General features: G+C 46.2%; 1 protein-coding gene across 1 annotated transcript in view; it reads left to right on the top strand.

Annotated features, from left to right (window-relative positions):
- The window catches only part of LOC147679829 (uncharacterized), a 342,930-nt gene that overhangs the window by 246,338 nt on the left and 81,984 nt on the right, over nt 1–14,608 (top strand). Inside the window, exons 10-12 of the mRNA XM_086943387.1 lie at nt 12,034–12,077; nt 13,653–13,825; nt 14,449–14,519. Coding sequence (XP_086799513.1) covers nt 12,034–12,077; nt 13,653–13,825; nt 14,449–14,519 — 288 coding nt within the window. The remainder of the gene's footprint in view (nt 1–12,033; nt 12,078–13,652; nt 13,826–14,448; nt 14,520–14,608) is intronic.

Below are 14,608 nucleotides of genomic sequence, written 5' to 3'. Positions count from 1 at the left end.
CATGGAGTAGGGGAGCAGCGGGCGTTGAGCTGGCGACAACATCAGGAGGGGAAGTGAGTAAAACTTGATCAGGATGAGTGGATGCAGCAGGAGTAGCATTAAAAATATCATAGATCCTGTCAATTTTCTCAAGAAAGAAATTAGCCAGGGCATTACACTGTGCAGTGTCCAGGCAGGGGTCCTTAGGTAAAGACGACGCACCGGAGAGATCTTTGACTATTTTAAACAGGGCCTTCTGCCTATTTTGAGCCGTGAGTATGGTGCTGTTAGCATAGTTGGCTCTGGCGATATCACAGGCAGAATGATAAGCTTTAAGGGCAGCCTTGTATTTTACTATGGCGTAATTGGAACGCCATATGCGTTCCTTTCTTTATTGTTATTAGCACATTTTGCTATGTGTTCTTAATGTTAATGCAGTGTTGATTAATGTTTTAGTTGCATGTAAAAAAAAAAAAGACGGAGATATTAGAATAGGGAAAAGAGAGGAGGAGATGTCAATGAGGGGGCAAAATGTGCTACAAGCTTTGGGAATCTATGAAAGTTCCAATACTGGAGTAAGAAAACAAGTTACTTACCCGTAACTTTGGTTCTCCAGTATTGGTAACTATCATAGATTCCCAAGCGCACACCCTCCTCCCCTGGGAAAGCCCAGCCCTCAGTAGGTTTTTTGGCTTTACTGTTACACAAGAGCTACAAAAATCTGAGGCTCTGAGGTTCTTTCAGGAGGGTATTATGGGGTGAGGCTAATCTGATTGGTTGTTGCTTTACTTTGGTCTCTTTTACAAAAAGAGATGGATATGCTACAAAAGGGAATGAGGCCTAGGCCTTTTTTCTTTCTCTTTTGTACCTACTGCTATGTTAATTTGGTTTACGAGACTCCCATTCCGACGACGGGGAATGATACAAGCTTTGGGAATCTATGAAAGTTACCAATACTGGAGAATCAAAGTTACAGGTAAGTAACTTGTTTTCTTTTTCTGGCTTCTGCAAGGAGCATCTCTGAGCAAGGCCAGGCGTCCATTTCTCCCTTCCAGGCAGGAGAATTTGTTACTTTTCAAAATTGTGACCTTTAAGTCAGCATATTGAGTGCTGGCTTGCCTTTTCGTTGATTTTTAATTGAAAATACCAATTTTATAATCTACCTTTTGCTGGCCTTAGACAGTGAACCTGCCCTTTCAGTAAAGCTTGTGCCCTGTGAGGAAGAAGTCTTGGAATTACCCCATGCACTCATGGCTGTGTCCCTGCCGGACTCCCACAATTTGTAGGAATCTCACCATATCAGGTTGAGGGTTCTAGTAAATCTACGAGACATGTTTGACACCTAGACCCTCTCGCCATAGAGCCATATGCTATCAACATGAATTCCCTGATTAGGACCGCCTTTGGTTCAAGAGGCTCTTCAACACTGAGATGGTCTCTCTCTATAGGATAAATGTAATCCTATTTCTCTGAAGATATTAACCATTCCTCACTGAGGAGCAAGACAGTAGGGGAAAAGACTTGTGCAAAGGGACTGAAGTCATAAATCACTACACCTCAAGACTCGGAGCGGAAACCACCTCATTGACAGCCAAAATTTCAACCTTCCTCTGAGAAAAGTCAAATTTTTATGGTTTAAATCATTTATTCATGTGTAACAAAGCACGAAAATACATCTTATATGCAACTTACTTATTAATCTCTATCGTCCATCATTCTTTTGCTTGGAGTGTCGCATCGCTCAACATGTGGGTTTTACAATATAAACACGAATAAAACAAAAAAGACCCAGAACAAATCCATGCTCCCTCCCTCCCCAGTACTCTTAAAAGGCTTTGTGTATGTCAGCTGTGTCAAGATGGGACAAGTCAGTTTATTCTCTGTCTATAGGAAAACCTACTCCAGTTCCTTTAGTCAAAGAATTATTATTATTATTATTCTGAGTTTTGTATAGCGCCTGGTTACCAATAGGCATCCCAGCGCTGCCAGAACATAACACAACTAAACAGAGAAGGGATTAAACAGAAAACAAGAAGGTTTTTAAAAGTTTGCGGAAGCGCAGCAAGCTAGCTTCCGATCGAAGTTGTAGGGGCAATGAGTTCCACAGGGAGGCCACATTTATTGAGAACCTTCTGCCGCCCGATCTAGCCTTTTTCACCCTGCCGACCTGGAGGAGATGTTGATGGTCAGAGCGAAGGGAGCGAGAGGCCTTGTAAGGCTGGACCATCTCCCCAAGGATAGGAGGTTCTATCCCGTGCAGAACTTTATGGGCAATACAAAGGGACTTGAATTTTACCCTGTCCCTCACAGGGAGCCAGTGCAATGCCCTCAACGCTGGGCGCGCGGATTGACGCCTAGGGAGACCCGTCAAAAGCCTGGCAGCCGCGTTCTGCACTTGCTGCAGTTTATTCAGGGTGGATTCAGGCGCACCCAGGAATAGCGCATTGCTGAAATCCAGCCGCGAGAAGATAAGTCCCTGAATACGTAGGTATTTAGGGCAGGTAGTTCCCTGAATTCGATAGATAAGAGAAAAGGAATGGTCGCCATATTTCCCAAAAAGTAGACTTAGTGGTCATGAGTTTGGTACTCATCCTTTCCATCCCTAATATGGACCGGAGTCCATGGAGCCAACATAAGTGCGTAGGGGTAGTTGCCGTCCCCCAGTAAGCGAGGATGTTCTGGAGCGCAGCCCCGAGTGCTAATCCCATCTGTCTCCCCCTGCGTGATTTAAGTGGATAAGTTTAAGGGTTGGGTAAGCCCAGAACTGTATATGCCGGGAAACAGGATATCTGTAAATTGATACTTGTATAGCGCACTACTCACCCGCAAGGTGCTTGTACGGATACCGCTGTGGAACCCATCCTGGCTTCCCCTGTGAGGTTTCCACTCCTGGGCACCCCCAAGGTGGAGGCCAGGCATCCTTAGCGTTGTGGGGGCCATTGTGGAGATTAAGCAAGCTCTTGCCCAGAGTTGCAGAGTGGGACTCCATGATTGGAATAGGCACCGAGGCGAGAATTATCAGGTGCATGGAATTTTGAGCCCAAGACCCGCTGAGGCGGGGAATTGAACCCTTGTCCCGGGCTAGCCCTCTGCGTCAGGGTCTGTGTAAGATATTATAGTTTATCGGGAGGGTTTGTGCAATCGTGGAGGCGTGACGTATCCCCAGGTATGGAAACGAATCCATGGCCCACTGCATTGATGAACGTTCTTTGAGTGTATTCGAGCGCTCCGGCATGGCCGACAGTGCCATGGACTTGGGACTTACCTACATTTATCTGAAGCCTGTCCGAAAGTGGTGATTTCTGCACGGAAGGCTGGCAGGGATATGTCTGGTTTCTCTAGTAAAGCCAAGATGTCATCTGTACAAAGGCTAACTGAATGTCTCTCCTCGCCAAAGCAAACGCTGCTGTCCTTTGGATTGTAGCTAATCCACTGGGCCAGAGGCTCCACATTGAGGGCGAAAAGGAGAGGGGAAAGGGGACATCCCCGCCTAGTACCTCGGCTTATGGGTAAGCGGGTAAGCGGTGCAACGTGGTGCCATTCACCTTTACTGAGGCTGTAGGCGTGCTATAGCAGCTCGCTACCCAAGCACAGTATTGGTCTCGTATACCAAAGTGGGTGAGGGTCTATTCCAGGTATTGCCATTTCACTTGGTTGATCGCTTTTTCAGCATCTACTGTTAGGAGGACGGCGTCCATGTCCATGTGATGTGCCTTATCAATGAGGTGTAATATTCGTTTTGTGTTGTCACTGCACTGCCTGTTCTGGATGAATCCTGCCCGGTCAGGGTCTATGATGCACGGTATCAGTGGGCCTAGTCGCGCTGCTAAAATACGTGTGAATAGCTTAATGCCTACATTAAACAACAATAGGGGATGGTAGGAGCTGATTGAGTGTGTCTTTTCCTGGCTTAGAAATTACCACAATAGACGCCGATACCATATTTGGAGGAATTGACCCCAGACCCGCAAAGGAGTTAAATAATCTGGCTAGGATTGGGGCTAGAGTCTAGCAAAAATATTTATTAAAGCTTCCTGGGTATCCATCTGGGCATGATGATTTAAAGGTTTTTATGCGGGAGATTGCTGCAATAACTTCCTCAAGTCTGATGGAGGCGTCAAGCGAAGTTGCTTGATTTGTAGGTAATTGAAAGGTGTTCGCTCCCTCCAAGTAGGATGCTATGTTCTGGGCTAGGTCTTGTCTCGTATACAGCTCTGCATAGAAATCCCGGAACTCGTTCAGTATGTTTTCATCATCCATTAGCTCCTCTCCTCCCTGCGTCCTGAGAGATTGAACTTTCATTTGTTGTCTTGGGACCTTAGTTTATTAGCTAATAACTGCCCAGACTTATCTCCTCCTACTTTGAAGGAGTGTTTCAGCCAGAGTATGGCACACTCAGCCCTATCCAAGTCTAGGCCCCCGAAGTGGGCCCTCGCTGTGAGAAGTTGGCGCCAAACTCTGGGGGCACCAGTACGGCTATGAGCCGTTAATTGGTTTCTCTTTTCTTTACGGGCCTTGTTATCCGCAGTAGATATTGCTATCAGTTCCCCTCTAACTACTGTTTTTAATGCCTTCCACAGTGTAGAAACGGTAATATCGGAGGTATCGTTTATATCTAGGGAGTTGCGTATAGTCGTTGTTAATTGTTGAGTCGCAGCCGGGCGAAGGAGCAAGGTCTCTATTAAGCTCCCGTTCCCGAAGTGTCTTCTTTTTTTGGGGGGAGGGGGGAAGGGGGGGTGGTTAATGTGAGGGTTACTGCATCATAATAGTCTGCGAGGGCTGCTGACTCTATTTCTACCTCTCCCATGATGTTGCGTATCTCCCTAGTCCCTAAGAGGTAGTCGAGGCGTGCATAGGTCTTGTGTGCATGAGAGAAGTAGATGTACTGAGGAGAGCTAGGCTGAGCCTCCCTCCATAAGTCAATTAACCTCATGTCTTTTAGCCATTTGCTCCCTCCTTGCGACATGGCCCCTGATTGGACCAAGCGACTGCTAGACCTATCTTTGTCTGCTTCGAGTACGAGGTTCAGATCTCTCCCTACCAATGTCATGCATGCATATGTGGCCATTGCTTTTGATAGTGCTGCCTGCAGAAACCTCTCCTGTCCCGTATTAGGTGCATGTATACATTCCACCACCACGGAATGTTCCTAACTGTATGAGCTAAAAGCCTACCCTTCACCTCTGCAACTTTAGGGCTCACCTCTCCCTTGAATCTTCTAGCCACCAGAATAGCTACTCCCACCTTTTTTGTCGGAAGTGGAAGAGTGGAGTTGGTGTGGGATTGCTTGAGATCGTAGGCGATGCCAGTCTTTACTTAGAAGGTGGGTCTTTTAGAGTAGACAGATCTCTGCCTGAGAGTGTTCCAAATACAAAAGAATAGCTCGCCTTAATAGGATTATTGAGGCCCTTCACATTAAGCGAAAGGACTCTTAATTACATGCGGTGTCATGTTAAGTGTTGGAGGGTCCCTCTGTCCGGTGACTCCATTGCCTGTTCCGTCTTCCCATTCCCCCATTCTCCGTCTTTCCCCTCGATATGTGTCCCCTCTCTCCCACAGCATGCTATCTTGAGTAATGGTCCCCCCAAAAACTGAAATAAACTAACCATGTACCTTGATAAAGTCCAATGAAGTCCAGGACCCGTAGGTCGTGTCTCTGGTATTTGAAATTGTTGGGTGCATATTGTATCTCTTCCTCCCCACTCCCAGGTCATCTCCGCTAAACCCCCCCCCGCCCCCCGCCCCCACCCCCAGCCATGCGGTGAATCCTTATGCCAGCCCAAAGGTCTCACACGTCTTCTCCATTCTGCCGCTCTCCCGACAACGATTCTAGGACAGCCTGGTGTTCCATGGCAATTGTAGTAGGGTCGGGTTTTGTTCCCTATCTGTTGGGCAGCGACGCCTCTGCAACCCGATCCTCCCCTGTGAGGCTCCAGAATCTCCTCTCTCCGGAGCGTCCGCCGAAGGATTTTCTATTCCAAGGATGCAACATGTCTCCAGTAGTGATCAAAGCTGGTGCAATTTCCCTTCCCATCTGAAGATCAATCGGAAGGGGTGGCCCCAGTAGTATGCTACCCCCAAGTTCCGCAAATGCAAACTAACTGGTCTAAAGTCTCTCCTTTTCTTCAGGGTGATCATTGCCAAATCTTTTTACAGGGAGGGAGTGTGACCTTAGAATGTAATAGGTTCCTTATCGCATGCTTTCTTTAAGATCAGTTCCTTCAGCTGAAAGTCCGGAAGGTAAGCTAGTATATCTGGTGGTGGAGCTGTGGAGCGGAGCTGGAGACCCACTTTATGCGCTCTGTCTATCTTTATCTCAGTCCCTGTGGTGGCCTCCAAGATGTCATTGAAGAAGTTTCTCAAGTAAAGGTAGATGCCGGAGCCTCCCACCTGAGATGGCACACCCTCAATTAGAATTGTATTCCTCCTGGACCGATTCTCGGGGTCTTTGGCATGTGCCTGGAGGTCTATTTGTTCTTCACGCTGGCGGATCACCTCCTGTAATTGCTCCACCTCCTTGTCACAGGTATGTTCCTGATCCTCTATACCTGCCACCCATTCCCCTATTGAGTCCACATTCCGTCTAATTTTTTTAATGTTATTAGATAGCTCCCCTCTGAGGCTTTGCAGGTCGCCGTGCAGCATGGAGAACAGTGCCTCTAGAAAGGCATGTGTAACTGGTTCGTCCGTTGCTTCTGTGCCTTGACATGGGGGTTGCCTGTCAGCACTTGGCCATCTCCTCCTGATGCATTGGGGGGCTTGGTCAGCATGTCTTTTAGTGTTCGGTCTTTCTTACCCCTAGCCAAGGACATGTTCAGGATTATGAGTTGCCTGTTCTAGGCCCTCCTCCAGTTTGGTCTCTCTGCAACCCGGGCCGTGTTGTATAGGGTGGCTTCAGTATCCCAGAATCTCACAAACTGTTGCCCAGCTGCTCACGTGGGGCCTCCGCCGCATTCTCTCCAAGTGTGGGTGTCCGCTCGCGCTCTGCCTGTTCCGTGGTATCCGATGCTGCTCTTTGATGCAGCCTAAGACTCGGGCCACGCTTTGGCTTCCTCCTTCCGCTCAACTGCTTCTCCCGGTGGGGTCACAACATGTCCCACCAGGCTCACGCATCTGTTCTCCAGCCAGATCTTCTGCGATTGGGGGTGGTGGTGTATATGCTCGTCCATGTGTCTTGTTGCGTCCCTGGATGCTTGCGTACAGCATTAGGCCGATTCTGCCATTTTACGCCGCTGGGCCCGTCGCCTTCACCAGCTAGCTGTGGTTCCAGGTTGTGATCATGCACCAAATTCGCTCCTATGTTGCCCCTGTTAGTTGCTCTTTTGCACGTTCAGTTATGAGGTTTCTTGGGCCATCGAAATGTCGGCTGTAGCCGCTACAGGCGGCTTGCAGCAGGGAGACAAGGAAAGTACGTCTTACCTGCTCACCATCTTGGCCACGCCCCGCAAAAAGCCACATTTTTAAAAAGAGAACAGTTCAGATAGGAAAAACACTTCCGAACTAAGAGTTACTCTCCTTCAAGACACAGGTCTTCTAAGAATGGGAAATTGCGTAACCCAAGAGGATTGCATATCGCACGGTGGTCACTTACTCCAAGAAGATATTGTACCTTGAGAAAAAACAAGGCAGGTAGAGACACATTAGAATTCAATGGGATATGTATGCTCCTACTCTGACAGTGGTACTCCTATGAGTGTCGCCTGTTAACAATGTCGCATCATTTCAAAACGTTGTGTACAGACGAGCTGTAATAGTATTTTGATGGTTCTGAAACAAGTGAGATATGCAAAAACGTTCGAGACCTTACAGCATCACACATAATTAAAGCCTATTTTCCTTCTAGTTACTGCCAACAATGGAAATATGTTATGCCAGCAATGTATAATTTTCTGGTTCCAGCCACCACCAAACCTGCTACAAAATCATTTATCAGTGTGGCAGCAGACACATCACACCATGTGACTCACAGTTAGTGTGACAGCATATTCACGGGTGGAGATATTCCTGGCTGAGATTGTCTGGCCTCAGGCTAGACAGTCAGCCAAAGAATATAAATCTTCCTTTCTGGTAAAGCACTTTGTTTGCATCACATACAGATGATGAAATGCACTGGATGAAAACACAGGAGAAACATTGAAAGCAATAGCCCTGAAGAAATACAAAGGAGTTTTGCCAAGCTTGTCATAAGCCTTCAAAGAAATGCTTCCCATTTCCAAGGTTTCAGCCCCATTTGGCAGCAACAGTATCTGCATTAGTAAAAACAATCCTCTCAGCATAAAAGGCAGCTGAACTGAAGAAGAGGTCTCCAGCAAAAGCATTGAAGTCCATGAAAATATAAAGCCGTGTTTTTGCCTCACTTCCGCTCCAATTACAGTACAAGGAGGATTTCAAATAATCTGGAAGAGTGGCAAAATATAACAAAAGACAGATGTGTGTTGAGCATTGTGCAGCACCGGTACACCATGAACCTCAAATCCTTTCTGCTTGCGGTCACTTAAAAAAAATAGCCTTCATCAGATCCAGCTGCGGTAAGCAGTCCATGCTTCACTGCAGAAGCAAATGGTCCAACCCATTGCGTTTCCAGAAGGGCAAAAGGATTATTTGTTCAAATTTCGGGTGCAAAGAAAAGGAGACAACAGGAGTGCAAACCCAGTCTGGAAAAAAGGTGAAAAAGTGTAAGTTCATGATGGTATACTTGCATTAAATGTCCCCTCATAATCACCAGGGGCACACAAAGGGCACAATAGAAGATCACTTCAGGGAGAGTCCTTCGCTAGCTATAGTACAGCAAAACATCCGCTTTTTTTGCATATTGCGATAGGCAAGAATCATTACCAATGTGACGTCATGCTTATCAGGGCAAAAATCTGCACCAAACAATTTCTTGAAGAGCTTTTTTTTGGCTGCAGCACATCTCAGAAGAACGAAAATGTTAATTAACTTGAACGTTAATAAAAGCAACCTCTTTTCAAAAGACAGAACAGGGATTAGAGAACTGCAAGATCTGGAACACTAGATAAACCTCAGCCATTAGTCACTACTCCATTTGTAAAGGATACAATACGTGGGAGCCTTATCGGGCAGGCAATAATAGTGCCTAATTTGGACCGGTCATCTATTGCCACACCACTCTACCACAATGCCCGTCAGTGCATGAGTCTCCTGTATCAGTGACTGGATGATAAATGGTGTTGGAGATTGGTGAATTGGGAGGGTGAGCCCGGACCATCCTGTAAGGCTCTACAGTTTCTGCCTTGGAACAGCAACCTAACTGAAAATTGTGTTGAAATGCATCCTGTTCTTCCAGAACTGGTCTATTGTGACTGACAGTTCACGTATACAGTGGATTCACGTATACGCCCACATCGGACAGCTTCAGAGACAATTGGCTTCAAATCATCCTGCCTTATCCCTTCAGTCTTTTGTTAAACAGGGCAGTCCCTCTATCACCGAAGTTCTTCAACCCTTCCTTCATGCTCAAACCATCTGCCATGAAAACTCCGGCTAGTTCTGATCAACCTTGATGGTGTGCAGTTTATGGAGTCTCTGAACTTCTAACCAATGTTCTTCGCAACACCTTTCACAGTTCAGTAGGTCAATCTGTTGGCAAGAGAGTACAACATGAAATGCCCAGACTTTGCTTCAGGTTCTGTAGTGCCCTTTTGGATGAGCAATTTCTTTATGCCTTCCCCTCTTACCACTAATACTGAAAGTCATCAAGCTGAATCAATCAAAGGCCAGGTGATCTTAATTGCGCTAGAATGTCCTCGACAGTTTGGTGTTTCTGAATCCATGCCAGATGTTCGAAAGGCTACACGTTAAGTTGCTTTGTAGACCAGAGTCCCTACACCAGATTCTAAGGCAGGATCCTTTACTCTAGCTTCCATTTCTTGGTTGCCTTTACTGCCCAACTCCTCACTTCTCCCAGTATTAGCATCTGCATTTTACATAAGACTGAACAGAATATTGAGAGAGGCAAATGTCTCATGCCCCCTATTTTCATGCATGTTTAAATTGAGGAGGTTCTGTATCGAGTATGTACAGAAAAAACATGTAGCGAAATTCCTTGAAGAAAAACGGTTACTTGCCCTCCAGCCCTTATCTAAATGTGGCCTGTATTTCTCTATTAAAGCTCACTTTGCTGCTGTTGGGGGTTGCAGAACAAGTCCTTATTAAGTACACTTTTTTTATTCAGGTGATAAAGAGTTTCTTTGATGGCATTATTGTTTCACTTGGTATGGAAAACTTCTTCATGGGAAATTAATTTCAAACTTTCAAAGTTGATGTGTCCCTCCTCTGAAGCCATTGAGAACACCTCCTTTAAGCATCTCTTTCTTATAGTTCTCACCTCTTCACATTCAATCAAATTCAAGTGTTTTGTTCCCAGAAATGACACCCAGAACTGGACAGTCCTCCACGTGCGACCTTCATTACTAGGTCCCATGTTCCGGATTATGCCTCATGATTTGGAAACCATGTTTACAATGTTAATCATCTCAGAAACTGGATGCACTTCTTTATATGTAATTGTAAACACAACGAAGCCTTCAGAACTTGACAGTGTTCCAGGCGAGTTTTTCAAAGCAAGATGCCATACTGCAGGTGAAACTGTCAGAAAGTACTCCACATACAGACATATCGCTTCAAGCGGGACCTTCACAACTATATTCTGAGGAAGGATTTCGCATTTGCACATAATATCTAGGTGAGCCCTTACCTCAACCCCTCACACCACCCCCTGCTCCTTCCAGTCAAACTTGACACAATGTACCAAATATGGTTTCCAGAACTTAACAACATACAATAAATTTTCTCACAACATTTCAAATACAGCATTTACAAGTGAACGGTGCTCTGGTTGAGGATTTCAGATTTGGGCTCAGAACTCCATATGTGGTCTCCAACTACATACAATATTTTAGGTAGCAATTTAAAAAATGAAATCAATAACTTTGAAGTAGCCTACATAACTGGACACAATTCTGCAGATGACGTCCCCAGTTTTGACCGCAATGCTCCATCTTAAACTAGGCTCAGTTTTTACTATATGGCCTTATAGACTGGGTGTAGTTTCCAGATGTGGTTCTCAGAACGAGCAATTCTTTAGATGAGACATCCAACTCGATAAAGCACTGTTGACAAGACCGTTCAAAGTGGAGTTACTGTCCACATGAGCTCTCCAGAGCTAAACTCTGCTGATATGTTCTTCGTTTTAATCCGAGCTTAGATATTTGACCAGAAAATGTGGCAATACGACTAAATCACATTTGTTATCTTTCTGTACCTTACATTTTAAGAAGTTAAAACCCTCTAAAGTAAATATTAAAAACAAATGTATGGCATGCTGTCTGTAAATGTATTGGTTACATGTTTGTAGACCTGCTCGTCTTTGCCTTCTGATTTCTCTAATCCTCACACACCAGAATGTTCTTTGTACAGCTCATGTTAAGTATCTCTTTCTACAATAAAAATGTGTTCTGTAAAGTGTCTCCTCCTCAGCCAAGTCTGCCATAAATCGAATCCTTAAAATGTAAACGAGTTGGCTCAATATAATAAGCACTTTTTTCTGAGATCTTTTTGTGACATGACCCGCAGTCCGAGTTTCTAATCTTGGTAGGGCTGATAAATCTGCTCATCCTTACAAGGTTGGTAACTTGTGATATTGCAGTAGCAGGCACTACATTAAGTTCAGGTCATTATAGCTGGAGTCCTGACCTGCCGGGCAAGCCAACAGATGTGACCTACACACTTGTAGTTGGTACTGCGGATGATCTCTGACCAGTGTTGTGCCATTTGGTAACCAGACCTTCCCTCGACTTCTGGTTGTTTTCTCCCTCTGTACCCCTACATTCCTGATAACCCAGGACGGTTCTTCTCTTTCAGTGTGTCACGATTCGTTTTTGAGCATCAGTCGTTCCCTTAGTTATCATTGCTGAGTCGAAGCAGAAGGGGTTGGGAGCGGAATCTGGTTAAACTGAGATCACTATTTCAGCGTTTCTTTTGTAGCTCAGTCCTTGTTACTTAAAAGGCTTATCTTGTTCTTTCCACTCCTAGGAGCTGTACCACTCGATACGGAACGAGAAGCTGGAGTGGGCCCTGTAAGTCAAGCCTCATTACAGTAGTGTCCAGTGTGGAGAGTGGCTGAGGCTTGGAAGTGCCGTCTAGCTGTAAGCGGCACAAACCTGTCAGCTCTGGGAACAACTTAGAGTGCAACAAAAAGCAGAAGTCAGAAACAAGCTTGGATACCCTTCCTTGGAGATCTTGTGAAGGCAGCAGTGAGAGCTGTAGTGGTGTCTTTTTCCTCTGGGTGGCTTCAGCCACTGAATGTCCTGTGGAAGTAGCTTTGACTGGGTCCCATTGAAAGGAGACACACTAACTGAACGTCCTGTTTCAGTTTGGAGCTTCTGATGTAACCTGCGAGACTTGGTTGTGTTCCGCTGGATAGAGTTGTAACACCAGAAGTTAAATATAGGCATAATTGGGTTCATGGTGCTTTTAAGGCTCCTTAGGCCTCGAGGGCCCTGGGGCTTCGTTCCATAGGAAAAATACTTAATCTCAGAGAGCTGTGATTTGTAGGTTTGCCGCCTGGGGACTGGGATGGAGTTAAAATCATTGACTGGCCAGTGACAGCTGTTGTGTGAGCTGTGCTTTCACCTCTTGGATGGAGCTGTATTTAGTGAGTCGTTAGTGAAAGCTGTAGGGAGAGTTTTGAAATGTTGTTTCACCTCTTGGACGGAGCTGTAATCAGTGAGTGGCAAGCGCCAGCTGTGGGTCGTGTTTTCACCTCTTGCGTGGAGCTGTAATCAGTGAGTGATCAGGGAAAGCTGTTGTGTGATCTGTGGGCTGTGCTTTTACTTCTTGGATGGAGCTTTACGCAGTGACCTGTCAGTGAAAGCTGTTGTGTGAGCTGTGGGCTGTGCTTTCACTTCTTGGATGGAGTTGTACGCAGTGACCTGTCAGGGGAAGCTGTTGTGTGAGCTGTGGGCTGTGCTTTCACCTCTTGGATGGAGCTGTAATCAGTGAGTGGCCAGTGGCAGCTGTTGTGTGAGCTGTGGGCTGTGCTTTCACCTCTTGGATGGAGCTGTAATCGGTGAGTGATCAGCAACAGCTGTTGTGTGAGCTGTGGGCTGTTCTTTCACCTCTTGGATGGAGCTATTATCAGTGTGTGGTCAGCAACAGCTGTTTTGTGAGCTGCGGGCTGTGCTTTCTCCTCTTGGATGGAGCTGTAATCAGTGAGTGGTCAGCGACAGCTGTTGTGTGAGCTGTGCTTTCACCTCTTGGATAGAGCTGTAATCAGTGAGTGTTTGGTAAAAGCTGTTGTGGGAGCTGTGCACTGTGCTTCCACCTCTTGGATGGAGCTGTAATCAGTGATTGGCCAGCGACAGCTGTTGTGTGAGCTGCGGGCTAGGCTTTCACCTCTTGGATGGAGCTGTAATTAATCATTGACTGACCAACGACAGGTATTGTGTGATCTGTGCTTTCACCTCTTTGATGGAGCTGCAAACAGTGAGTGATCAGTGAAAGCTGTGGATTGTTATCTTTTTTTTCTCTTGGCTGTAGCTGCAATCAGTGAGTGGCTTGTGAAATCTGCAGTGAAATGTGTGATTTTGTCACCTCTGCAAAGCTGTAATCAATGAGTGCTTAGTGACTAAAGATATTTGTTGTTTCACCAGGGATGAGGAGGAGGCGAGGAGTGCTCTAGTTCCCAGGCTGGAGCCATCCTACTCCTTCAGCAGAAGGAGGAGCAACCCATTCCATGATGTGCCGCTGCCGGACCCCAAGGCAGAGACTTACAAGCAAGGGGTCCTGTCCCGCAAGATGCACGCTGACATTGACGGCAAGCGGAGTACGTAACCCTTTCCTGTAAACTGTGCACCACTTTTGCTAACTAACAATGTAGGGGAGGGGAGTAGTGCCACTGCAGAAAGATCACTCCGGTTAATGCCGGCCATGCTGACTGCTTTAAAGGGATAATCACACTCCGAAACGTAGGTTGCAAACCCTGGCACGACCTCCAGACTGCTACTAAGTCTAAGCTCCCCTTTCAGCCCCTCTACTCGATCTCTGCAGGAGAGATCAAGATCTGTCTACTCCTCTTACCTAAGCCCTACTCATCATAACACACTTTTGCTTCATCCATTGTTGAAAACCACACCTCCGCAAAAAAGGCATCTACCTCCGGCTTTCCGCCTTGTCTCCTCCATTCTCTTTGCCGGCTATCACTCTTTTCCTTCTTTACCATCTAACTCTCAGAACTTTGAGTCATCCTTACAATGTCATAAATCAGTTGAATGAACATAATCCCTTCAGAACATGACCATTGACTGAATGATCTCAGAGTGAGCTCCAGTCTCCCCCTAGACGGCGGCTGGACCCAGCCAGAGTACACAAGGTTTGGGTGAGATTCAAAATTCCGTATCAGCCAAGATACAACTTTCCTGTGCCTTACTTCTAGTTTCTTTTTTTCAGCACCGTGGGGGAAGCGGAGTTGGAAGGACTTCTATACGATCTTGAAGGGAACCACACTGTGCCTCCTGAAGGTAAGTACTTGCATTGCCTTACTCTGCTATTGAGTTGTCCATTACCACCTGTGCTGCTCCTTCTGGCTCTGCTCAGAATCAGGGTATCT

The sequence above is a fragment of the Lissotriton vulgaris genome, chromosome 11, assembly GCF_964263255.1.
Source record: "Lissotriton vulgaris chromosome 11, aLisVul1.2, whole genome shotgun sequence".
Lineage (NCBI taxonomy): Eukaryota > Metazoa > Chordata > Amphibia > Caudata > Salamandridae > Lissotriton > Lissotriton vulgaris.
Note: the sequence above shows the minus strand (reverse complement) of the source record. Positions and strands in the feature narration are given on the sequence as shown.